Source organism: Protopterus annectens, chromosome 3.part0 (assembly GCF_019279795.1).
Source record: "Protopterus annectens isolate FY-2018-M chromosome 3.part0, PAN1.0, whole genome shotgun sequence".
Lineage (NCBI taxonomy): Eukaryota > Metazoa > Chordata > Ceratodontiformes > Protopteridae > Protopterus > Protopterus annectens.
The window spans coordinates 164,160,500-164,186,323 of NC_056731.1; the positions used below are offsets into that span (position 1 = coordinate 164,160,500).

The window sequence follows — 25,824 nt, forward strand, 5'->3', positions numbered from 1 at the left end:
CTCTAGGTAACAAAATAAAATACAAGACCAAGAAAGGTAAAAATAGAAAACAATCCCAATGGTGCACTTATCTGGTGGCTAAGTATTCAGTGCAGCAACAAGGCATTCAGACCAACTAGCAATAACGGTGTTCAGACTGGCGGCAAAGAAGTTCTGGGTAGTTGCATCCATATGCTCCTTTTATGCCCTATGTTCTGTATGGGGAGCATAAATGTGATATACAGTGCATACAAGATCATTAGGCTTTTATACACTGGCTGAGCATCAGGGTGCCCTGGGTGGGAGATCCCTTCTGTTTTGGATATCGCAACAATGAAGAGAAGGATATTTATTGTTATAGTGTTTTTGAGTAGGATTATACAGGTTGGCATACCACTTAGTATAAATCTATGAACTTATGTACAGGGTTCACAACACTGACAGTGCTCACACACTAACTTGCATTCTGCTCTGGGAACCTAGTGCACACCTACATAGAAAACCTCAAGTACAGCTCACACCATGTCCACTCAACACTATGGGCACAAATTATAACCACCATGCACATCATCAACCACCTTTTTCCCCATTTCCTACATGAGATTGAGGTGTCGTGTCACTTGTCACCATCTCTACCTATTCAATGTCATTGATGCCTGTGACAGGTCTTCACTCACACAATCCATCCATTTGCTGCGCACCCTTGTTTCCTCTTGCCTTCCTCCTGTTTTTCCAAATCTTCTTCACCAGATTGTCTTCTTTTCTGCACATGTACTTGAACTACTCTAATATGTTCTCTTTGAACTTTTCTGCAACTAGAGCTACTCTGGCTTCTGCTTTTATGTCCCCATTTCTTCATCAGTCACTCAGTGTGCACCCTATCGCCCATCGCAAGTACTTCATCTCATCACCTCCCTTTACTACTCAGGTTTCCATACCATACATTAGTACTGGTCACAACACTGGTTTGTACACCATACATCTTCTTTGGCATTCTTCTGTTATACAGTGCACCTGACACTCTATGCCATTTGGCTGCAGTCCCTCTGATTCTACCTTTAACATCTTCATTCAGACTTCCCTTCACCTCAATCACCCTCCCAAATAGCCACTTAATATCATTACAACTGTCTTATCTGCATTCAGTTTCATCCAGTGTACCTTCAGTTTTTCATTTGATTCCCCTATCCTTTGGTGAACTTCTTGGTCAGAGTCTGCCTTTAATGTCACTTTATCTGCATACAGCATCTTTGTTGCTCTGTCCCCCCATCCTGCTTGCTAAAGTAGTCCATCACCAGTATGAACAGCAGTGGGCTCAGAAAGAACTCTGGTGCACACCTACTCCCACCGGAAACCCCTCTGTGACACCGAACATTGTTTTTACTTGAGTAATTGAGTCCTAGTACATCGCTTGCACTAATTCTACCACTATTTCTGGGACTTTGAACAACCACAGGACTGTCCAAAATCAGCTTTCTTTGGACTTTGTCAAACGCTTACTCCAAGTCTAGGAATGCCCAGTTGGACTCTTTCCTCATCTCTAACTTCTTCTCAACTATCTGTCTCACTGCAAACATTGAGTCAGTTATGCTGCATATGAATGCAAACTGCTCATCTCCCATCTTACTTCCTACTACTCTTTGTATTTATTAATCACCCTCTCCAGAACTTTCATGCAATAAAACAGGAGTTTGATACCGCTACACTTCCCACACTTTGTATATGTCCCCTTTGTTCTTGAATACTGGCTCTAGTATGCTTATTCTCCAGTCATGTGGGATGCAGCTTTCTCTCCACACTGCTATGAGTACCCTCAGAAGCCATTTCACCCCTAGCTCACCCAGCATCTTTATCATATCTGCTGTGACCTCATATGAACCTGCTCTCCCTAACTTCATTTTCCTTAGTGCTGTTCTTACTTCTTGTATGGTGGGCTCCTCCTCTTCTTTCATCGTAGGCTGTGTCTGGGGTGGTACAGCTTCTATGGGGTTTTCCTTCAGAAGCTGCCTAAAGTGCTCCTTCTATCTGCCTTTGATGTTCTGTAGATTGGTGAGCAGGTATTGCTAGCATCCCTTATGAAGGGTGTCTGACTATCTTCTTTATCTTTCTCTCTTTGCCTTGCAACCTGATACAGTTTCTTTGTGTCATCTGCTGACTTACTTTACAGAAGCTGGTATAGTGCCTCTGATGCCATGTTCTTTGCTATTGGTACTCCTTTCTTAGCTTCTTTGTTAGCCAACCAGCACTACTTCCTAGACTTATCCATTTTTTTTCTGTCTCCCACTTTTTCCTAATTGCCTTCTTTCTTTTGGCAACTTCCTGAACTTCTGCATTTCACCATCAGCTTTCCTTATGTACCTTATTTCCATACCTGGCTCAACTGAACATCTGTTCTGTAGTCCTCACATATGCTGTTTTGAGGTACTGCCATTCTACTTCAACTCCTCCTATTTCCTCCTCTTCTTGAGGTGTCAGAGCCCTGAATAATTTCTTTAACCGTTGTGTTTTCTCAGCAGTCAACTTCCAGGTCTTCAGCCTGGTCTCTGTTGACATTAGAGCCTTTACTGAACATTGCTTGCACCTGACTATGGCAACCATTTATTTATGCTGTGGGAGGATTGTTTCATTGAGGACCGACTTTACAATTGCTCATTCTACCTCAGTGCCCTTTCCTTACTAGGAGGGTTACATGTTGGCCACTCTTGTTTGTGATCTTTTGACTCTATCTCTCTTTCTGAATCATGTGTTGACTACTATCAAGACATTTGCCAGACAGAAGTCTAGAATGACCTACCCTTCTTTATTTCTGTTGCACCATCCATGTGGACCTGGGTAGTCCTCATACCCTGTTCTGTCTGTTAAAATATGTGCATTCAGATCTCCCATTATCAACACCAATTCCTGTTGTCCTGCTTTAGGTCCTGCCACTGCTGTCTAAATGCACTCCTTTCCTCACTATCACAACCCTGCAGTGGGGTATAGGTTGAAATTATGAATACTGCCTTATCATTAGGCTAGAGTCTGATTGCCATGAGTCTGTCACTAATTCTGATGATATCCCTTACTGTTTTTTGAAGCCTCTCCCTCACCACAATTCCTACACCATTTCTAGACTGTCCTCCTCCTGAGTAGTAGACTCTAGATTGTAAGCCAAGAGGCTTTTCCGCACTGCTACTCCAGCTTGTCTCCTGGATACATAGGATGTCAAGCCTCCTCCTTACCACTATGTCATCCACTTCCAAGCTGCATCCGGTCAGAGAACCTACACTGAATGTAGCAATTCCTAGTTCATGTTTGGCAAGTTGAGTGGTTTTATATCCAGCTTTCATTAAACAGAGATATCCTAAAGTAACCCAAGCTGGGCAACTGGACACCAACCAGCCAGTAGCTTATTGACCCAAGGCTGCTGGGGTTTATGGTGGGCACACACTAGCAAACAGAGGAATACACACCCCTCCCACTGCTAGCATGGGTCCCTGGCATAGGGCGGAGAAAGCAGAGTCTTCAACCCACTTATCACTGGCAAATATCCATGCCCATTTGATGACATTAGTCAACATGACTGGAGCACCCAGAGCCATATTTTACACTGTTGAGTGCTAGCCCTGCTGAAGACTGCAGTCTGTGATCTGTGTTCTCCTATCATGAAGATACTGTGTATCATGGTTGCTTTATACAAGTCTTCCCTTTATTGGGCACCATATAGTGTCTATGCTGCTGCCTACAGCGCCATTCTTTTGGTGATTTTTGAGATAAAAACACTCAGCTTGCTTTTCAGAGGTGGGAGGAACCCCACTGAAACACATGGAAAACATGCAAACTCCAAACAAGCATTGGATGGAGGTCAGGATAGAACCTAGTACCTTGTGTTTTGGAGGCAAACACCTTACCCATTTGGCCAACCGGTCCCTTATAACCATACACACCCACAGGAAACCCTTGAATTTACTGCATGCTTGCATGGTCATGGACTGCTGTGAGACCCCAGGACTCCTGATGCACATCTACATGGAATTCTAGTGTGCATCTGTCTACCCATGCAATGCAATGATGCAGATCTACATGGAAATCCCCAAGTGAGGTGCACATCTGCGTGCCAGTTTGTAATAGAATATAATGCATCTCCAGTGCAGACCTACATGTAAATATCTGGGCATGCAGATGTGCACTAGATGCATATAATGCTGCATGACCTTAATGTACCCCAGATGCAAACGTATGGTGACAAGAATAGCACAACATTGGCTTGTCACCTGGTAACTCAACTATGACATATAAATACAAAGGCATTACTCACTTTAAAAATGTGCCAGCTGGCATTGGCATGCCTCAGAATTACTGGTTTGCTGATTTTATTTAATTTGTAAATGTAAAAATATACCAAGAAAAGTGACACCCATTTACAGTTCAACATCTGAATTACAAGTGTACTCCTGCAGTTTTGCTTATCAAGCTCACTCAGTGAACAGCCAGCCTGGGGGTGTAGAAGGATAAAGTCCTGACTGAGCTGGCAGGAAGGATATGTGCACCTATCCTGAAAGATGGGGGCAGAGCCAACCACAGGTTGTAGCAGACCATTGGAGAAAGGGAATGGGCCTACAACCTGGGGATGTGAATGCATTCTGCAATGGGAGTGTGCACTTACGAGGAAGGCACTACACATCCATGTACCCAGTGGAAGGGGAAAGTAAATTAGTAAAGAACTTCCTTATTACCAGGATGCTGCTGTGGACACAAGCAACCCTTAAGGCTCCCTGAACTGGGTCCCACTCTACCCATCTCCTCACTTTCATAAAAGCATGCTGAAATAGGTGTAAGGACTTGATGCCCAAAGGTGATCATTCTAGGAAAGAATAAATGTGCAGAACTACTTTGGGTTTTTGCTTTGCCCAGCAACAGTGGTTCACAGTTGGGAAGTTCATGCTTTGTCACAGTCATGCAGGTGCTTCAAACTGGCAAACTTACAAGGTAATTTGATCTGGAAGAGGCAAGGCACAGAATAAAGGACAATTTTAAAATATTAGTCTTAATTTGCTTAAACGGTTATTAGGAGAACAGGTTTTGCATCAACATGCATTTTCTGAACAATAAGAAGTATGAAACTCTAATAACTGACATTACTGACTGACTGTAACCCTTGATGATTTACCACTGTAACCCAGAAAAATCAAAAATATTTGAGGGACAGGGAAAATCAGGAATGCTCTGCAAAACTGGGGACAATTGAGAGGTACTTGAAGTAATTAAATGGGGGAAGAAACTGAAACAGCACTCCTGGAAGCTGAAATAAGTATGTTGAAGCTGAAATGCGAATGCCATCAAAAAGTTAATACCAAAATGGCAATTTCTTCAAGCAATGTCTGCTTCCTGAGGAATCTTCATTTGACTGTAATTGCTCAAAACTCACAAGTCACCACTATAACCCAGTGAAAAGGTGTGGTTACCTGATGGGATTTAGAAGAATCATGGACTGATGAAATGGATTGCTCTCTAAATATGTGTGAGGGATACGGTCAATGTCAGGTGTGCCTTGAACAACTCAGTAAACACCTCTAAATTTATGCCTGGTTTTTAAAATGGTAAACTAAACTATTTTTTTAATATATTTACTTTGATAACCAGAATGGCCAACTGATCCAGGAAGGACTCATTACAGACTGGCACAAACAAGGCAAATTATAATAAATACTACACAACTATAAAGAAGCAAGACTCTGTATACAAATACATGCATGCAATTATGTCCTATATAGACTGCTTCTGTCATTATTGACACCACCCCATATCTCATACCATCTTTGCTCCCACCTTGAGTGAATCAGACCAATCCCTAGCTCACTACAAACCTATCCTCTCCACTTTTAACAACCACCAACTAACTAGACCACAGACCATCTTCCACAAAACTAGATATTATCATAAAATAATAATTAAAGTGCTGAAACTAATAATCATGGTACAACTTACTCTGATGAGGGATGGAGACATCCACCCTAACCCTGGATCCACCCTTCCCACAAGCTCCCAGCCCACTACCGCCTTCAACATATGGCCAAATGCAAGGTCCCCTAGCTCTCTCCTGACCTGTCACCTAAACATCAGGAGTATTAACAACAAGGTCCATAATCTTCATGCCCTTCTAGCCACCTACTCGCCTGATGTGCTAGGTCTTACAGAAACCTGGCTAAAACCAGGAACTAAAAATGATGAGGTTATCCCACCAGGGTATCACATACTTAGACTAGACCAAAACCCCAGGAAAGGTGGAGGAGTAGCAGTTCTGTTTAAAAATACAACAGATGTCACTCTAACCTCACAGCAACCCCCATTGTTCAATAATGCAGACGCCCTAGTTAGCAAACTACAGCTTAACAAAAGTAAATCTACATTCACTGCCTGCAATTATATCCCCCCAGGCAACAATGCAAATACCGTAGAAGACTTCCTCCAATGGCTTTCCAACACATATCCCCATGAAACTATGGTGTTAGGAGAAGTTAATATTGACTGGAACAACTGTTCCTCTGAATCTCCCACCACCCATATAAACCTTCACGGCTATAGCCAACTTGTATCCTCACCCACCAGAATAAATAAATCCAACTACAAAGGCAGTATCCTGGACTGGATTCTTATCAACAATCACCCAGACCTGTATAACACAGGTACCCTCCCAGATTATATAAGTGACCACCTACTCACTCACATCATTAAGCATAAAGTAGATAACTACCACCAAGTTCTTTATAAATCTATCAGAAACAACCCACTTGATCATATTAAATTCAGACAACTAAGGAATGATACCAAGAAAGCCACATTGTTAGACAAAAAAAACTTATATCAACACCTTCAGCAAAAACACCAGAACAAACCTCAAAAATTTTGGGCAGGCATAAACAAACTGCTCCACCCTGGCCAAACCTCCACCTCCACCCCCTCAACTTGCAACCTTAAAACTCCAGAGGAAACTGCTAAAATCATTAACAACTTTTTACCAAAACCATCCAATCACTAGCTAGCCAACTACCCCCCACCAGCTCCTTTCAAAAGTCCTCCACAACCACTACCCCACTCCCTTTCCCCTTCCAACTTGTATCTACATCGGCCATCCGATCTCTAATTAACAAACTAAAGCCCACTACCCTGGCAGCTGATCTCCTCCCACCAGAATATTTACAAAACGGGGCAGATGCCAATGCATACCCTGTCTCGATCATAATAAACCGCACTTTGACTGAAGCCACTATCCCCTCTCTCTGGAAGGTTTCTCATGTCATTCCCCTTCATAGAGGAGGGAATTCTTTAGACCTCTCAAACTTCCGACCAATAGCCATACTATCACCACTGGCCAAAATTATGGAAAAGTGTGTCCACAACCAATTAATGCACTATCTTACCCAAAATAAACTACTGGCCAACTCTTAGCACGGTTTTAGACCACACCACAGCACCACATCAGCCCTCCTGTCCTTCTCTAACTCTATCAACACCAGTCGAAACAATAACAAACTTACCTCAGCTCTCTTCCTAGATCTCTCTAAGGCCTTTGATATGGTTGATCACCAACTGCTTCTCCGCACCCTGAAGGAACCATCACTGAATAGTAGCTGCATTAAATGGTTCCGATCTTACCTGTCTGATAGACAGCAAGCAGTTTTATGGCAAAATACCCTATCCACGTCTACCCATTACTCTAGGAGTCCCCCAAGGCTCCATACTAGGACCACTACTCTTCTCAGTCTTTATCAATGACCTACCCACCATCACTCCCAAGGCCACCTGCATTGAATGCACGAATGACTCTACTTTAATATGTACCGCCTCCTCCTCAACTGAGCTTATAACTCTAACCCAGAACACTTTCAATGATGTAGAAAAATTGTTTGCAAACCATCAGCTTCTATTAAACCTCAACAAAACTAAACTGCTCATCTTTTCCCCCACCTGTGAATCCTCCTCACCATTCTTTACTATAAGTTCCAACAATGGCACAAGTATATCCCCAGATACTCACACAAAACTCCTGGGCGTCACAGTCGATAATGCCCTAAAATATGATATCCATGTCAATCAAGCCATCAATTCTGTCAACAAAAAACTGGGCTCCATATACAGGATCAAACCCTTCCTCACTCCTTTTGCAAGAACCACTATCTCTCAGTCCCACCTACTATCTACCCTCCTCTATGCCTCCCCCCTCTTCACTAACCTGAACCAAGCCACCCTTACCAAACTTGCTAGTTGTTACAACCATATTGCTAGATTTGCTACAGGTGCTACCTCTAGGACCCACCATTCTATCAACCTAACTCGACTAGGATGGCTAAAGTGGCCCAGTCTTCTCAGATACAACCAACTTATAATAACCCACAAAATACTATATCAACCCGAAAAAACACCAGCACTAAATAAGATCATCAAACCATACAGCAACCTGAGGACACTACGCTCTGCTGACAAACTGCTGGTACAAACAACTAAGAGCATAAATGTGGCTGGAGACTCACTATTTGCCAACTCAGTAGGCAAAACTTGGAATATGCTACCTGCCAAACTTACTCACCAATCCTCCTTAACCCAGTTTAAAAAAAGCCTCAAACTACACTTCCAACAGCATTGGCAGTGTCCCTGCTTAAACCCCGACTAATCACCACCCGCTGTTCCTGCAAACTCTCTCTAAGCATTTCAATCTTATGCTCTAATAAATGTACGAATTCTTAAAGGGACTTAGCCCATAACTCCGTGTATTATTGTCTGAAATTGAAGCCGCATGATTTTGATGTTGTTTACTATGTTTTATCCAGGTTTGTCACCCTACTGAAAGCTGCATATTATACTTATCTCTACGTTCCTAATGTATTTATACTCTGCTTTCTGGAGCTTTTCTCCCTGGGCCTCCGCTGAAAATGAATACAACAAAAATGAACTTCCTCCTGGAAAGCGAACAACCACGTACCACCAATAAGTGCACCAGCCTCTTCTTCTTTAAAAAAACAGAATTTATTCCAAAGACGTTGCCATACAACTGCAAAAGCACTGTTGAAAGTAAAAATAGTGTAAAGTTAAGCGCTTTCACCCACTACAATGTGGGCTTCCTCAGAACACGGAAAAACTGAACACACACTTCCTTTATTTGAAATTTGGCACCATAATCCACTCATTCAAACTTTTAAAGATATATACAAAACCTCAAATTTTGCAACGTTGTTCCTAAACCCAAAATAGTATCTACCTACAAACGGGCTATTGCAATATGAAGAACATATAACCAATGTGTATCAAAATCTTACTAAAAATATATATCAAAATCTTACTAAAAAAAAAAAAAATATATATATATATATATATATATATATATATATACACACACACACACACACACACGTGTGCCTGACAAAAAATATATGTATATATGCTGATAAAAAACCTAAGAGAGGTTGATATTATTGCATTAAAATGCATATATACATATTATCTATAACCATATAAAGTGCCCGTGAACTGATAAAAAATGCATGTCAACAATTGGAGAATACATGTCAACTAATAAAATACATGAATAAACCATTGAAAAAATGTTAATTATGACAACCTAATAAAAAACGCCCAATCTAAACCTACACTCTCCCTATGTTAATCCGGAGAATATAATAACTGTACAAGTGAAATTTAAGCATTACCTAAATGGAACTCCAGACCTGAAAACTTAAATTAATAATTCTCTAAGATTGTTTTAAAAGAAATATAATCATTATGTCCGGGTGGGTTTGTAGCATCTAAAAATAATTGCCACCATGTCTCTCTAAACCCCAATATAGTTTTGAGGTCACACCCCCTAGGATCTGTATGAATAATTTCTAGTAAGGCAAATCTAAATTCATGGGTGTTACCCATCCCATCTTTTCAATGTGTCTGTACAATGCATTCTTAGTATCTCTCTTTCTTATACAATAAATATGATCATATATGCGTTGTCTAAGAGTTCTTTCAGTTTTTCCTATGTAAAACCCAGAACATACAATACATTTTGCCATATATATATATATATAATCAATTTTGTCTTACAATTGCCATACTTGAATTTGATCCTAGTGTGTCCCATATTATCTAACTTGATACTAGCTGCTTCAAGTATAAATCCACATTGGTTGCACATCCCACATTTAGAGGTATGTTTCCCTTTATTATTTTTTGTAGTGGGTATCATTTGCTTGTTTCTTCCCGGATACCATTTTATATTGCGTCCCATTTTAAAGTACAATTCTGGGTCTAGCCCCTATAGTTTCCATCCAATTGGTATCTCTCAATAATAAAAAACAACATTTAATTAATATGTTCTTAACCTGTTCAACCTCTGTGTTGAATGTTAATATACAAGATTTCTCATATTGAGTTGTACCAGTCCGGTTTCCTATACTAATATTACTTGTATCACTTAATCTAACTCCATGTACATCTCCTGAACCCAGTAGGGGTTTGTATTTGTTACCCCATCGAGTAATAATGTTTGATCCTATTTCCTCCATAACCTTAACCCTCTCTACAAAAAGTTGAGTAATAAATTTTATCTCATCTACCATCTCCTTATGATGTGAAGTCATTCTTGCAGCTCTTATGCATTGACCCTTGAATATGTTATACTTCATCCTCTCCGGATGAAAGCTTCCATATTCTAAATAATCATTGGAAGAAGGTATTTTTCCTGTAGATACGTGATTTTACTCCCCCTTCATGTTTATATATTATAGTATCGAAACAGGGCAACCCTGTACTACTATAAACATGGGCAAATTTCAAAAATGTACTACATTCATTAATAAAATCTAGGAATTTATGTAAATTATCTATGCTATCATCCCATATAATATATATGTCATCAAGAAATCTAGAATAATGTTTAATATTCTTAAAGTATTCACTAGTAAACAAAATAGTATCCTCCCAATCCAACATTACTAGATTCACATATATGGGTGCACATATGGGTGCGCAAGCAGCACGCATTGCCACCCCTCGTGTTTGACGAAAATATTCTCCTTCATAATAAATAAAGTTATTATCCAATACTATGGACATACATTCCACTATTAAACAGATGTTATCCCACTCAAGATTAGTATGTCTTCTGATACTGTTACATAAGGCATCCAAGCTTTCCTGCTTAGGGATACAAGAGAATAGATCTATAATGTCCACTGTAACAATAATACTATTCCCATTCATGGAATTCACTGGGAAGTTACTAAGAAACTCCCAGGAATCCTTGACCATGTGACTTATATTGTCATATATTGGTTTAAGCCAAATATCTATAATTCTTCCAATCGGGAAATTTTTGATTTGCTACCTGAAACTATTGGTCTAAGGGTTGGATCCAATACACTTTTGTGTACTTTGGGTATCCCTACCAGGGTTGCTAATCTGGGAAATTTGACCTTCAAGCTGTCTAATATATTTTTGGTTATTCTACCATCGATAAGAAATTCCTCCAGATAAGAATCTATTCTCCGATATGCAATGTGTACCTCATTAATCGAAATAGATTCATAATTACCTGATAGGTACAATATATCATACATTTTTTTAATATATGAATTGTTGTCAAAAATAACCACCCCTCCCCCTTTATCTGACTTCATAACTCTGATGTTATTGCCCATCTGTAGAGTTCTTAATCTGCTGAAAATGGACATATATCCAGTCAGACCTTCCCGGTAAACAACTGTAAAATAAATAAATAAATTATTCGCCCTCAGAGGAAGCCTAGCCATTCAGTGGTAAACTGTGAGCACTGTGTGTTGGATAGCATAGTTAATAATATTGTGGTAACTACTCCACACTAAAATCACAAGGCAAAAGGGAGGGAGCTCTGTCTCCATCAGCCTATCAAGTAATATTAATTTCAGGTACATCTAGCAAAGAATTAAACCAAAGATCCAGTGCACGTCTGCCAGTCCCATGTTTCATGTTTACTGTACAATTTCACTACTGCTCCAACTGCCTCAACTTCTAGACCCCATCTAAGAACGCATCAGCCATAATGCTTGAATTATCTGTTTTGCATGCATATCAGACAACAAACCAATGTACTGTCTACTTCAGCTAGTGGTAGCTCAAGTGAAAAAAAAAATAGTGTACCAAGATGTTGTGGAGGCTAAGTAGCAGCTCCACCACCATCAGCATACGCACACAAAAAGTATCAATATAGATATGTTTTTTTTCATCGTTATACTTAGTGTAGAAAGCAAATGTGCAGTAAGCAAACTGAGTAGAGTTGTGAGCCATACTATTTATTTGCCCACAAGTACAAGTGAAAGGTCATGGGGCTGGAGGGGCACAAAGGAACATACCTTTGTTTACATTAGGGTATGGTCTGAAACATTATACTGATGTCATTTACTGATGTAATTCATTGTGCCATATCCATATCCTGTAAAGGCGTTGATTTGCCTGCTGTGCGACCCCGAGCAAGTCTTTTAAGCAGGCAGTGCTCCAGAGACGAGTTTTGATAAGGTCCACCAGATCAGTGCTCTAAGTAAACAAATACAAACCCTAAAATTTACACTGTACGTACCTTGACACTGCTTTCATATTATGCTTCTTAAGTACTTCTTCTTCGTAGTTTAGTAATTTCAATTTATCCAGTACATCTTCCATTAACACAAACATATGATGAACAGCACCGGGTCCACGTTCCTCCTCCCCTCTCCGGTCCTCCTGTGCCATTCTGTCTTTTGCAATATCAATTCTCAAGATCGCCCCAACGATTTAAAAGTTCACTTCTCCACAGTGTACTTGATATCCAACTACAACACATACAAATGTAATCTTCTACATTACAATACCTTATAGTTTACATTATGACTTAATTTTGTACCCTGACTCAAAACGCCTGTTAACACTTTTTAATCAAATGTTGTCACCACTTCTTTGATAACACAGTACAGGGACTGTGACCCGGAAGTAAAACTATCAAGTTTAACGTTACCAAGTAACGGGAGTTATGGAGACGTGATATTCACTTGCATACAATTGTGTGAGACTCAAGAAAAAAATTACAGATCGCAGGAAACTACATATATTTTTTTGTTCCGTGCTCGGTAAACGAGAACCCAGATTCATCCTTACAAGTAGCTCCTTATGGTGTACTACACTTTCATGTTGAATTCCTGCCCCCTCCCCCGTCCAAAAACTAGGTATGCCCGTATTTAGGTGCCCAGACTGCAGTGCGTACCTCTCAACTGATTAAAATTTTAGCTCTGTCCCTCTTAATCCCTTCTAAATCTGGTAACTGTTGGAGAAATGGTGGTGAATTACACTTAATAAATAATGACAGCAATTAGAGAGTTATAGACTTCTTTAACTTCAGAAAAAGTATAATAATTCACACTGTATTATTCTGTCAATGTCTCAGGATGTTATTAATATTTCAAAAGTGTCCCTGATTATTTCTAGACTTATATCTGATTGGTAGATACCTGTTGCCTAAAGTGGGACAGTTCATACTAATGCCTGAGCATTTACAGGATAAGCCATTTACTCGAATAATGTAAACAGTTACTTTTCCCTGTATTGTAAAAAAAATAATAATAATTGTTCTTTTTTATTATTTAAGATGCTTCTAATATAACATATATTTTTGCAATATTTAGAAGATGGTATGCTTCTTCGCAAAACACAGTTGCCTAAGTGAGAACTGTCCCGTGTAAAGAGTGAAAAGTAGTAAGCCAGTACTATTACTGTAAACTAGTTTGGTTTCCCCAAACTGTTTTGTGCATTTGTTTACGGATATATGTTCTGATACAGTGACGATCATAAATTTTGGAAGGAAACTTTTCAGATAGTAAAGTCAAATGACAGTGAATTGCTCAGACCAGACATACTCACTATTAAGGTTCCATAATTTGGGCAAGAAAAAAAAAAGCTATCAAGTGCTGCATTGTGGACATTATTTGTTTTTCTTGTCACTAGTACTCTCCACCACATGCTGTGAATCAACGTGATAAAACTGTTTGTACTGTGGATGCAGATAACCCTAACAAAAAGCCGGTACAGTGGATATAAAAAGTGTACACACCCCTGTTAAAATGCCAGGTTTTTGTGATATTAAAAAATCAAAACACAATAAATAATTTCAAAACTTTTCCCATATTTAATGTGACCTACAACCTGTACAATTCAATTGGAAAACAAACAAATCTGTTAGGGGAAAAATATAAAAAAATAAAAAATGTACAATAAGCTGGTTGCAAAAGTGTGCACATCCTTAAACTAATAATTTGTTGAAGCACCTTCTGATTTAATTACAACACTCTGTCTTCTTGGGTAGGAGTCTATCAGCATGGCACATCTTGACTTTGCAATATTTGCCCACTCTTCCCTGCAAAAGTGCTCCAGATCTGTCATATTGTGAGGGCATCTCTTGTGCACAGCCCTCTTCAGGTCACCCCACAGATTTTCTGTTGGATTAAGGTCTGGGTTATCTGGGTAGGCTATTCCAAAACTTTAATTTTCTTCTGGTGAAGCCATTCTTTTGTTGATTTGGATGTATACCTGGGGTCATTGTCGTGTTGAAAGGTGAAATTCCTTTTCATCTTCAGCTTTCTAGCAGACGCCAGAAGGTTTTGGCCCAAAAGTGACTGGTATTTGGAAATGCTCATAATTCCCTCCACCTTGACTAAAGCCCCAGTTCCAGCTGAAGAAAAGCAACCCCAAAGCATGATACTGCCACCACCATGCTTCACCATGGGGATAGTGTTCTTTTGGTGATGCGAAGTGCTGTTTTTGCCCCAAACGTACCTTTTGGAATTGTGGCCCAAAAGTTCAACCTTGGTCTCATCAGACCATAATACACATTCGCACATGCTTTTGGGGGACTTGATGTATCTTTTTGCAAATTTTAGCCAGGCCTGGATGTTTTCTGTGTAAGAAAAGACTTCCGTCTTGCAACACTACCCCATAGGCTAGACATATAGAGAATACAGGAGATTGTTGTTACATGTAGTACACAACTGGTACTTGCCAGAAATTCCTGCAGCTCCTTTAGTGTTGCTGTAGGTCTCTCAGCAGCCTCCCTGACCAGTTTTTGTCTTGTCTTTTCATCAATTTTGGAGAGGCATCCAGTTCTTTACTATGTCACTGCTGTCCTGTATTTTCTCCACTTTTTGATGACTGTCTTCACTGTGTTCCATGGTATATCCAATGCTGTGGAAAATTTTTTCTACCCTTCTCCTGACTGATACCTTTCAACAATGAGATCCCCTTGATACTTTGTCAGCACTCTACTACTTTTGCTGTAGTAGGCAACTGAGTAAATGCCAGGAAAATCCTACTAGGACAGCTGAACTTTATTTGGGGATAATCAGAGTCTCTTTAATTGATGGCAGGTGTGTACCCAAGAAGACTGAATGCTGTAATTAAAGCAAAATGTGCTTCAACAAAGTATTAGTTTAAGGGTGTGCACACATGCAACCAGCTTATTGTACGTTTTTTATTTTTTATATTTTTTCCCCTAACAGATTTGTTTGTTTTTCAATTGAATTGTACAGGTTATAGGTCACATTAAAGATGGAAAAAGTTTTGAAATGATTTACTGTGGTCTCATTTTTTTACATCACAAAAACCTGGCATTTTTAACAGGGGTGTGTACACTTTTTATATGCACTGTATATGAGATTATATGATTTTCAGTCACACGCATCAGCTTTTTTTTATATTTGAACAACAAAACTTTCAATTAAATGGAAGTATTCATGTCTGAAAAGGGTCTTCAGACAAGTCCACTTACCTGGCAATGTGAAAAATAAGTATACATGAAGAAAAACATAATATAACATACTCTCACTTAATCATGTTTTTCACTCCTTATATTTAAGTATTTACAAGTAATGAAAATTTAACATAATGCTCCCAATCATCTTTTCCTCATGCCTAAATATTTGCAAAGTACATTTTGACAATTGCATGTTAAGAGGAAATAGCAAGACTATTATGCAAACTGCACCTTTTCATAAGAGTAAGAGTAAAGCCTTCATATCAGAATAATTGCATACTTTTTTAAGAACACTGAATATTAAATCCAAATAAACTAGCCACAGCTGGTATCAGGACATCTTACCTTCATCCATTATATTTGTAAATATTGATATTTATAGTAATCATTAAGGCATTCTCTCATTTTTGATTTAAGTTGTAATAGAGTCTGTTCATTTCATTTCTAGGTGGCCACAGTGGTGCAGTGGTTAGCATTGTTGCCTCACAGCAAGAGATTCTCCGGTTCGATCCTCGGCTAGGGTGCCTTCTGTGCAGAGTCTGCATGTCCTCCCTGTGGTCACGTGGGTTTCCTCTGGGTGCTCTGGTTTCCTCCCACATCCCAAAGACATGCTGTAGGTGGACTGGACACTCTATATTGGCCCTAGGTGTGAGTGTGCGTGTGCCTTCTGTGGAAGGCTGGGCGCCGGGGTGGCAACTCAACACTGTAAAACTCTACTACCAATCATGAGCGGACAGGTAATCTGCTGTGGCGACCCCTAACCGGGAAAAGCCAAAAGAAGAAGAAGAAGATTCTGTTCATTTCTGACATGAATTAGGAGATTGTTCTAACTGATTAAACTTGCCTAAATGCTACTTTCAACAGACAAATTAAATGACAGTATCTAGTACCAGGCCAAAGATTAGTTAGCCATAATCTGCTCTGTGACAGAAGGGAGATTTCATGCTAATAAGCAGTATGCTGTCCCACTTCAGTGTTCATCTGAGGTATCTTTTCCTCTTTAAAAGCCAAGCATAACAAGTCATTAGTGCATTAGCCGTACTAAATTTGATGTTTTCTCTAACCTCTGTAGGGTTTGATGAGGTGCTTTTTATTTCAGAACTGTAGTTTTTTTTATTTCAGAACTGTAGTTTTTATTCATAGGCTCATAGGAGGTTACTAGGCTATTGGCCCTGAGGCCCTTATAAGCCTAGCCAAGAGTCTAGCCCATATTTAGACAAATCAGCACCCAATGCCCCTGTCCAGCAGGGACATGGGTGGAATCCCAGGGGTATATTTTCTGTTTCCCATCCAGTTATCCAGGTTGCGCTCAAAAAGGGGTAAAGAGGTACTCTGCTTGATGTTGAGAGGGAGTCTATTCCATAGATGGGTGAGTCTCTGGGACACAAATCTGTCCCACCAACAAGTTTTGTTATATCACAGACCAGGTTGAACCTCTGTGGTCTCTCCAGCTGCTGCATAAGCTTTGCAAGGTACATGCTGAAAGAGGCATTGTACTCGATAATGGGACTTATAAGGGAAGAATACAGGGATATTATGACCTCCTTGACCCTGGATGAGATACCCTTACTTATGAGGTGGGCCATGTAGAAGGCTTTCCATACAATGGAAGCAACATGGTGGTCAAAAGTCAGGTTGCTATCAACCTGGGTTCCCAAATTTCTCACGATTGATTGAGTGCTTAGGACATTGTTATTAATGTGATAATTTGTGGGGATGTCACTCTCCCCAAAGGGGATGATGATGCATTTTTTGGTATTCAACTTGAGGCCATGTTTCTGGCACCAGTCATTTGTCTGAATGAGACCCTCTTGGAGGATGTCCACATCACTAGGGGAATTGATGACAGCACCCAGCTTCCAGTCATCTGCAAACTTGGTCAGCCATAGCCCACTGGTTTTGGCCTGCACCTTAGAAAAGTATATCCCAAATAACAGAGGCCCCAAGACCGAACCCTGGGGTACACTGCTTGTTACAGGTCCACTGCTTGAGGTGGCTTCCCCTATTTTGACTACATGGGTTCTATCAGTGAACCAGTTTGCTACCCATCTGGTAACATATGGATTGATGCCTAGTTGAGAGAGTTTATCTATTATGCCCGAGTGGGGAATAATGGCCAGATCTATGTAGACGGTGTTCACCGTCTTCCCCTCATCCATGACATTGGTGACTGACTCAAAGAAGTCGACTAAATTTAGCAGACATGACCTTCCCTTGACGAAGCCAAACTGTGTGGGATCGAGTGTTTGGAGGTTGCCAATGTCCTTGTTGATGATCAGGCTAGTCAGGCTGATGGGTTTATAATTTCCTGGATCAGTGGACACTTTATTATTTTAAAGCTAAAAAATAAAAAATAGGAGAAAAAAGAAATCTTTTCTCCTGATATTATGTCACTGCCGTCTGGTACAGTGATGACCTGTACTTATTGGGCTAATGCTGTGATGGAACAGCAGGCTAGGGATGAGGACACAAATGCAAAAAGCTAGCAGACTCTTTTGAAAGCACACCTCACAAGCAAATGTAAATGCAATTGTTAAAGGGAATAAGGTTGCATCCAAGGAATTGGGAGTTTAAGCTATCCTACTAAAAATCACACTACAATCAGCAAAGTGCAATCATATTATTTATAAAGACAGCTATGCAACCTGTATGAATACGCTGATAAACAATAATAATATTCTTGCACAGAATGCAATGTTTCTGTAAATAACATTTACGTAAAACACCAATATAGTAGTTATTGAACTGTAAATGTTTGCTATAATGTAACCTGAATGTAAATGTTGGTGTGAAATGTAACTTGAAAGGTAGTCTTTTTGTAAATTGTTTTTTTGTGAAAAGTTGTTACTGTCTCTTGCTCACTTTTAATTTGAAACTGTGTTTGGACAAGTTCACTTACTCAGTTTACAAATTTAAATAAATAAACTGAAATTATAAGCATCTGAAAGTAATTTAATGCAAAGACATCTGTCTCTGACACATCAGTCATGAAGGTAAGCAAAACCTGGTGCACTTTATCATATGTTTTTAAATGATTTGCTTATTTGTTGGGTAGATGAGCCTTTTTTCAGATGCAGCCCATGAGCACTGTCTGGTTGAATGATTTGCTTACAGTCACAGATTTAGGAAAAAAGAGGGCTAAGGGAACCACACCCAGTGTCTCAGATGCAGCTCATTAACTGCTCATACCATGGTGTCAAGGGCAATATGACATAACATGGAGGGTTTATGGATCTCATACATTAATGCTGGTAGTGTTAGAGAAGGAGAAATGGGAATATAACCAAATTATGTGCAATGTTCAACCAGTTGTTGCAAATGAAGATTTAGACTGCAATATTGTGAGATTTCTCTCTTAAATATGTCAATGGAATAGTAATAGAGGGCTTACAGTCACTTTCTCAGATCACTCAAACTTGAGTCACAATTGTTCAAGTACAGTAGCCTGACTTAGCATTTGCTCTTATTTCATTGTTTGGTTCTGAGTAGAGCAAGACTGTAAACACTCAAATTATAGTAGGTTGTGGGTAGTACAAGGCTGATACACCTCAAGGAAAGTACGTAACATGTATTGCATTTTCTCCAAGTGACCTCATGTTTCTCTGAGGTGTAGCAACCTCAGTACGAGAATACTAAAATAAGGAGATGTGGGGGTGAGACACTTTTTATTATTGACATTAGCTTGTAAAATGATGAGTTTGAGAACATGCAATAAGAAGACACATTTGAAGCTGTTATTTAATAGCTGATAGCAATGAGCTGCTGTGATGAGATGTGCAATGAATCAGCTAGTCGAAGCAGAAGCAGTTGAAGCAGATCTGTTAAAGAGTGTTTCAGTGCATATAGGGATTGATTGCAAGATGAGACAAGTTAACATTACTCACTGGAAATTGTCAGCCATCTGATTCTACAAGTCAGAGGTCAGAATTGTGATTTTACAGTAGTTGCAAAACAAAGGTTAGCAAACAGTATGAAAAATGATAGGCCCTTATCCAAGATAGTGTAGGTTCATAGGTTGGTACTAGGCTATCAGCCCTAGGGCCTATACAAGCCTAGCCATAACAATTCCCTGGCTATTTCTTCCCACACTATTTACTTCCCTGGACCGCTATCTAGCAGGGCAACTGACATGATCCTCGGGGTGAATTTCCTTTATCCCATCCAGTCGTCAAGGTTCCTTTTGAAGAGGACCAAGGAGGCACTCTGCTTGACATGTATGGGCAATCTGTTCCAGAGTCTGGGGAGTCTCTGGGTCAGGAACCTATCCCTCCAGCATGTTTTGTTTATTGTGATGACAAGGTTTAGATCCCTGGAGCATGTGGCTCTGAGGGATTGGGATTTCTTTAAGTGTAGCATGTCCAACAGCTCTGGGTTTGACATGGCCTTGTATGTTAAGCAAAGATCGCCTCTGAGTAGACGATATGCGACAGAGTATAGCTGGAGTTTTTTAAGGCGGTCAGCGTAGGGCATCTGCTTTAGGCCTGTGATTCTTTTAGTGAGGTATTTCTGTGGCCTTTCCAGTTGTTGCAGATGTCTTGAGAGGTACATACCAAACAAGGCATTGTATTCTATAATGGGTCTAATGAGGGATGAGTACAGTGGGACAATGACCTCCTTTTTTCTGGATGAAAAGCCCTTAGTGACGAGGTGTGCCACATAGAAGGATTTCCTGACTGTTGTGGTGATGTGGTTATTGAAGGTGAGACCACTGTCCACCTGTGTCCCTAAGTCTCTTATCAAACTTTCAGTGTTTAGTGTACTGCCACCTATATGGTAATTCATGGATACATGTTTTTTTCCCAAAAGGGATAACTATACATTTCTTGGCATTGAGCTTGAGCCCATGGCTCTGGCACCAAGCATCTGTTTCTGTAAGGCCCTTTTGCAGAGTATCCACATCATTTGGGGATTCAATAATGGCTCCCAGTTTGCAGTCATCTGCAAACTTTGTTATCCAGAGTCCCTTAATGTTGGTCTGTACTTCAGAGAAGTAGATGCCAAACAAGAGCGGTCCCAGGACTGAACCCTGAGGTACTCCACTTGTCACTTGTCTGGAGCTGGATTTGGAGTCGGCTACTTTTACAGTGTGGATTCTATCAGTAAGCCAGTTAGCAACCCATTGGGTGACGTAGGGATTAATGCCCAGCTTAGTAAGTTTATCTATGATTCCAGAGTGGGGGATGGTGTCAAAGGCCTTGGCAAGGTCTAGATAGGCTGTGTGGACCACCTTACCCTTGTCCATGGCTCTGGAGACTGATTTGAAGAAGTCAATCAAGTTCAGGAGACAAGATCGGCCCTTCACGAACCCAAACTGGGTGGGGTCCAGTGTTTGAAGGTTGTCAATGTCTTTGTTTATAAGTTCCATGAAAATACGCTCCATGGCCTTGCAGATAAGGCTTGTCAGACTGATGGGACGGTAGCTTCCAGGATCCAAGGTGGATCCCCCCTTGTGGAGTGGGATAACTGTAGCTGTGCGCCACTCAGTGGGCACGAAACCTGAGGTGAGGCTATGATTAAACATGACACTTAGGTGAGGTGCCAGTTCATATTGTAGTTCATGTAGTACACAGCCCGGGATGTCATCTGGTCCCATGGATGCTGTATTCTTAGCTTTGGAGAGTGCGTTTTTTACCTGTGTGGCTGTTATTACCGGAATTTGGCAATCTTCCGGTATTGAAATGGGCCATTTAGGGGGTGAGAGGGGGATGAATTTGGCACTGAATCGATCTGCCAGGATATTGGCAATATCCTTGGGATCAGTATATTTAATGCCTTTCTGTTGTAGCTCAGAGCAAATCTGAGCATTGCCATTTAGATTCTTGACATAGTTATAGAATGCCTTGTTGTTGTCTTTGGAATCTTTGGCAATTTTATTTTCGTAACTAGCTTTGGAGGATTTTATGATGGATCTCAGTTTCTTACTGAGGCTGGTAAGGAAGTTTTTTGCATCCTGGGATTTTCCTCTTTTCTGCAACAGTTTCTTCCTTTTGTTGTAAAGTTTGTTTATGGCAGGGGACTACCAGATTGGGTTCTTTTTTTTGGATGAGAGCATCTTGGTTCTATTTGGGATGGCACGATTTATGCATGAGTGGATGTGCTCGTACAGTGCCTTAGTGTAGGATTCAGCAGTTGAACTTTCAGCTCCTGTCTGCATGGGTGTCATGAAGTTTGTCACTTCTGACTTGAGTAGCATGAAGTTGGCTTTGGAGAAGTTTTCTATGGAGGTTTCCTTACTGGGGGGGTGGGGTCAGGAACCTGTACTAGAATTTTCGGGTACTACACAAAGGATAATATTGCTAATTGTTCTAAATTTCCACAGTGGAACTGAAAAATGGAGACTGTTGGAAGAGACATTTGACTTGGAAACTGCAGTATGTGTATACTCAATGTCCTATACACTACTGAGAATTGATCTGTGCCTGGCTTATAAGGGATCATCTGTTCCACTACTGATGAATTTGCTGCCCAAAAGACTAAAAGACTGAGGACCTAAACCTTGTTGGAGGGACAGTAAATGCTCTGCCACCTAAAGCCATCTAGATGGCCCTGGATAATTTATCCTGTCATTTGCAAATGGGAAAACATGGCTAGGTTTACAAAGGCCTCCTAGGGCTGTTAGCCTAGTAATCTCCCAGGAACCTATTATCATGAAACATATTAATAAACAAATTTAAAAAAAAAACAACTGGACTGGGTTCCTAGGTAGTATTTATTTATTTATTGGCATTTGTTTACTGGGAAAATCCAACTGTTCAAGAAGCCCCTTTTCAATAGAGGTCCAGGGAGAAAAGCTCCATTTTGGCAAACAAACAGAAATAATGGATTATTATAGGATTTAAAATATACAACTGGTAGCAGAGTTTTACATAAAAGAAGAATAAGCACATATTTAATTGCTAGTTACATTAGTAGAGTGGCAAAACCCTATAGAATGTTGGATCAAAGTAAATGAAGTCTGCTTACATGAAAGACTGGCAGAGTGGAGATCTGTGCACATGTGTGCATGTGTGTGTGTGTGTGTGTGTGTGTGTGTGTGTGTGTGTGTGTGTATATATATATATATATATATATATATATATATATATATATATGTGTGTGTGTGTGTGTGTGTGTGTGTGTGTATCCATAAACAGCTTTTTGAGTATCTCCTTTAAAACCAACCCCTTACTTCTACTTAGCGTGGCTTTCTATCCCCTATACAGCACAACCTTCACACTTCTATCCTTTAAAGATAATTTAAATAAAGCAAGGAATGCAGGCAACCTTGTCTCCACTTCATTCCTTGGTCTCTTGAAAGCCTTCAGTACAGTCTCTCACACCAAATTCCTAAAACAACTATCCTCCTTTGGATTATCACCACCACCACTACCACCCCCACACTATCAATCGGTTCAATAGCTACATATCTAATAGACAACAATGTGTAAAATGGCAAAGCTATCTCTCTTTCTTTCTCCACATTTATCATATCCTACAAAAATCCCCCAAAGTTCCATTCTCGGCCCTCTTCATTTCAATATTTTCATCAATAACTTGAACACTGCCTCTTGTCAAGCCTCACTAATCCAATACATTAACTCTTCACTTATATAACATCTAATAACCTGTCACATCTCCGAAACTAAGGCAAGTAGCATTCTCCTCCAATGAGATTTGGCTCACCAATGACAACCTTCCATTAAACCCTAATAAACCCAAACTACTCCTAATCACTCCAAAACACATACAGTCAAAATACTATCCAATTTACAATATTTTCCCTTAATAACACAGAAATTGAAGTTGTCTCCCATACAAAATTAATAGGTGTGATACTAGATGACAAACTCAGATTCGATCTTCACATTTACAATAATAACACACACACACACACACACACACACACACACACACACACACACACACACACACACACACACACACACACCAAAACCTAGGAAAGCTTTATGAGCAAAACCACTTCCTAAACTCAGCTACTAGAGCTACACTCACTGGTACTCTGCTTCTACCCCCTCTACTTTAAGAAGCCCCAGTTCTCACCAACTTACAAACTTCCTTAAAGAAAAATGCCTCCCACCTTACACACCACTTTAAAACTCTAAAGTGGCTTGAACTTCCTATCATCCAACCTATTTACACCTACTTACAATACATTAAATTGTACATAAACCACCAGCCTGTACTGCCCTGGAATCCTTTCTCCATAGCTATCACCCAAACAGATTTCTCTCATCAGAAGAAAAACAATTCCTCTCTATTTCTAAATCTAAGAAAAGTGTAAAGCAAAGCCTCTATTCCCACTCCATAGCCAACACTTCGAACTCACTACGTTCAGCCATCAGAACTAACTCTAACTTTCTTGTTTTTAACATATTCTAAAAGACTTCATGTTTAACTTGTGGCTCTGCTCTTGCTCCAACCCAGGCTGAAGCCTTTCTACTGTAAAATTCCCCTTTACCCACCACACGTATCCCTTCTCCTCTCCACCTCTATTCTATCACTCTTATCTGACTTTCTTATAACAACTATTTTTCTATGCAGTTTGTTTGGTGCAGGAGGGTTGGTTCATCTGCATGCCAACTTCTCTATGGACAACAAAGAACTGAAGATGGTGTAGACAGACAGTTTTATACAGAGAACCTGCTGACATCCCAGCTTGCCAGAATCCAGATAGCCAAGAGGGGGACTAGTGCAGAGTCCTAGTAGTCAGGCATGATTTTGGGTCTTTTGCAGAAGTCTCAAGGGTAAGGCTGACTGCAACTTTGATCATACTGTACTATTATGGTAAATTCTGAAAATATTTATACTTCCTCAGTCCTTCTTTAAAATACCTCATTGCATGAAATTTGTGCAGCTGTGACATGGGCTTCTCTGTTTATTTCTATAAGACACTATAAGCTTAATGTACTCTCCAGGTGTGGCTTTTCCTTTGGAACTACTGTCTTCCATAGGATCCTTTCTTGATTCCACCCGGGTGATGAGCTAGGGATTGTTTTGATGGCTGAAGAGAGTGGACAAGATCACCTCAGGTACAAAAGTCACACAATTAAATAATGTTAGAACTGAGTAATCTATGTTGCTAGGTTGGGGGTGCATCAACATGCCCACCATCCTATCTGCTTACCTTTAACAGATGAGGCCTGGGGAGGAATTATGCTTAGGTTATATATTCTGTGGAACATTATGTTAGAATTTTATTTTTCTGATTTTTGAGCAGCATTTCAGATGTTTTTTGTGCAAGACACTGCTGCAGTCATAATAGCTGCAGTGGTGGTGCTGTGGTAGCGTTGTTGCCGCATAGCAAGATGTTGTCCCATTCAGTTCTCAGCTAGAGCGTCTTCTGTGTGGAGGCATACATGAATGGGGCATGCCTTCGTTGAAGGTTGTGCGTCAGGGCTGGTAACCCGGTAGGTAAAAATCCACTACCAATCATTAGCAGACCGGAGTTCCGCTGTGAAGACCCCTAACCAGGAAAAAGCCAAAAGACACAACTGCTGCAGTCATAAATTAAGGGATCTCCATAGCAGGCAGAGTCTTACATTCAGACAGAGTTGCAGAGCTAATACCCCCCCCCCCCACCCACCCACGCTGATCTTACATCCCACATTTTCTGGATGTGTCTATATCAAAACAGAAAGCTGTATAGCCAGTCATCTTCAGTTCTTTCTTGCTATATAGTATCACATGGATGTTCACTAGAGTCTGTTTGACCAGGCCAGGAGTAGAACAGAACAGGTAAATACCCACTAGGGAATTCCTTTCTCTTATACTGGGGAGATCCTATTATATTAGGGGCTGCCTTAGTAATTTCTTGTTTGTAGATGAGATGAACCTGTTTGGAGGTCTGGAGATACAGGCCTAGCAGAACAATTATACTTGTAAAGGGAGATTCATTTTAAAGACAGGCACAACAAGTGGCTGTGACATCATCTGATACAACATCTGCAAGGACTTTAGGCCCAAAACTACCAAAGCTAGGAGGAACATGTTGCTTGTGCCTTTAAATTGCAAGTGGTTTGCAGTGTTCATTAACTATTTGTCCATGCATGTTACCTGACAGTACCTCACTT

The 25,824-nt window shown here is 40.2% G+C and overlaps 1 protein-coding gene across 1 annotated transcript in view; it reads right to left on the reverse strand.

Annotated features, from left to right (window-relative positions):
* Nucleotides 1-12,976, reverse strand: part of IFT57 (intraflagellar transport 57) — a 771,045-nt gene extending 758,069 nt beyond the window's left edge. The window contains exon 1 of the mRNA XM_044064661.1: nt 12,557-12,976. Coding sequence (XP_043920596.1) covers nt 12,557-12,708 — 152 coding nt within the window. The 5' untranslated portion in view covers nt 12,709-12,976. The remainder of the gene's footprint in view (nt 1-12,556) is intronic.
* Nucleotides 12,977-25,824: the final 12,848 nt, after the last annotated feature.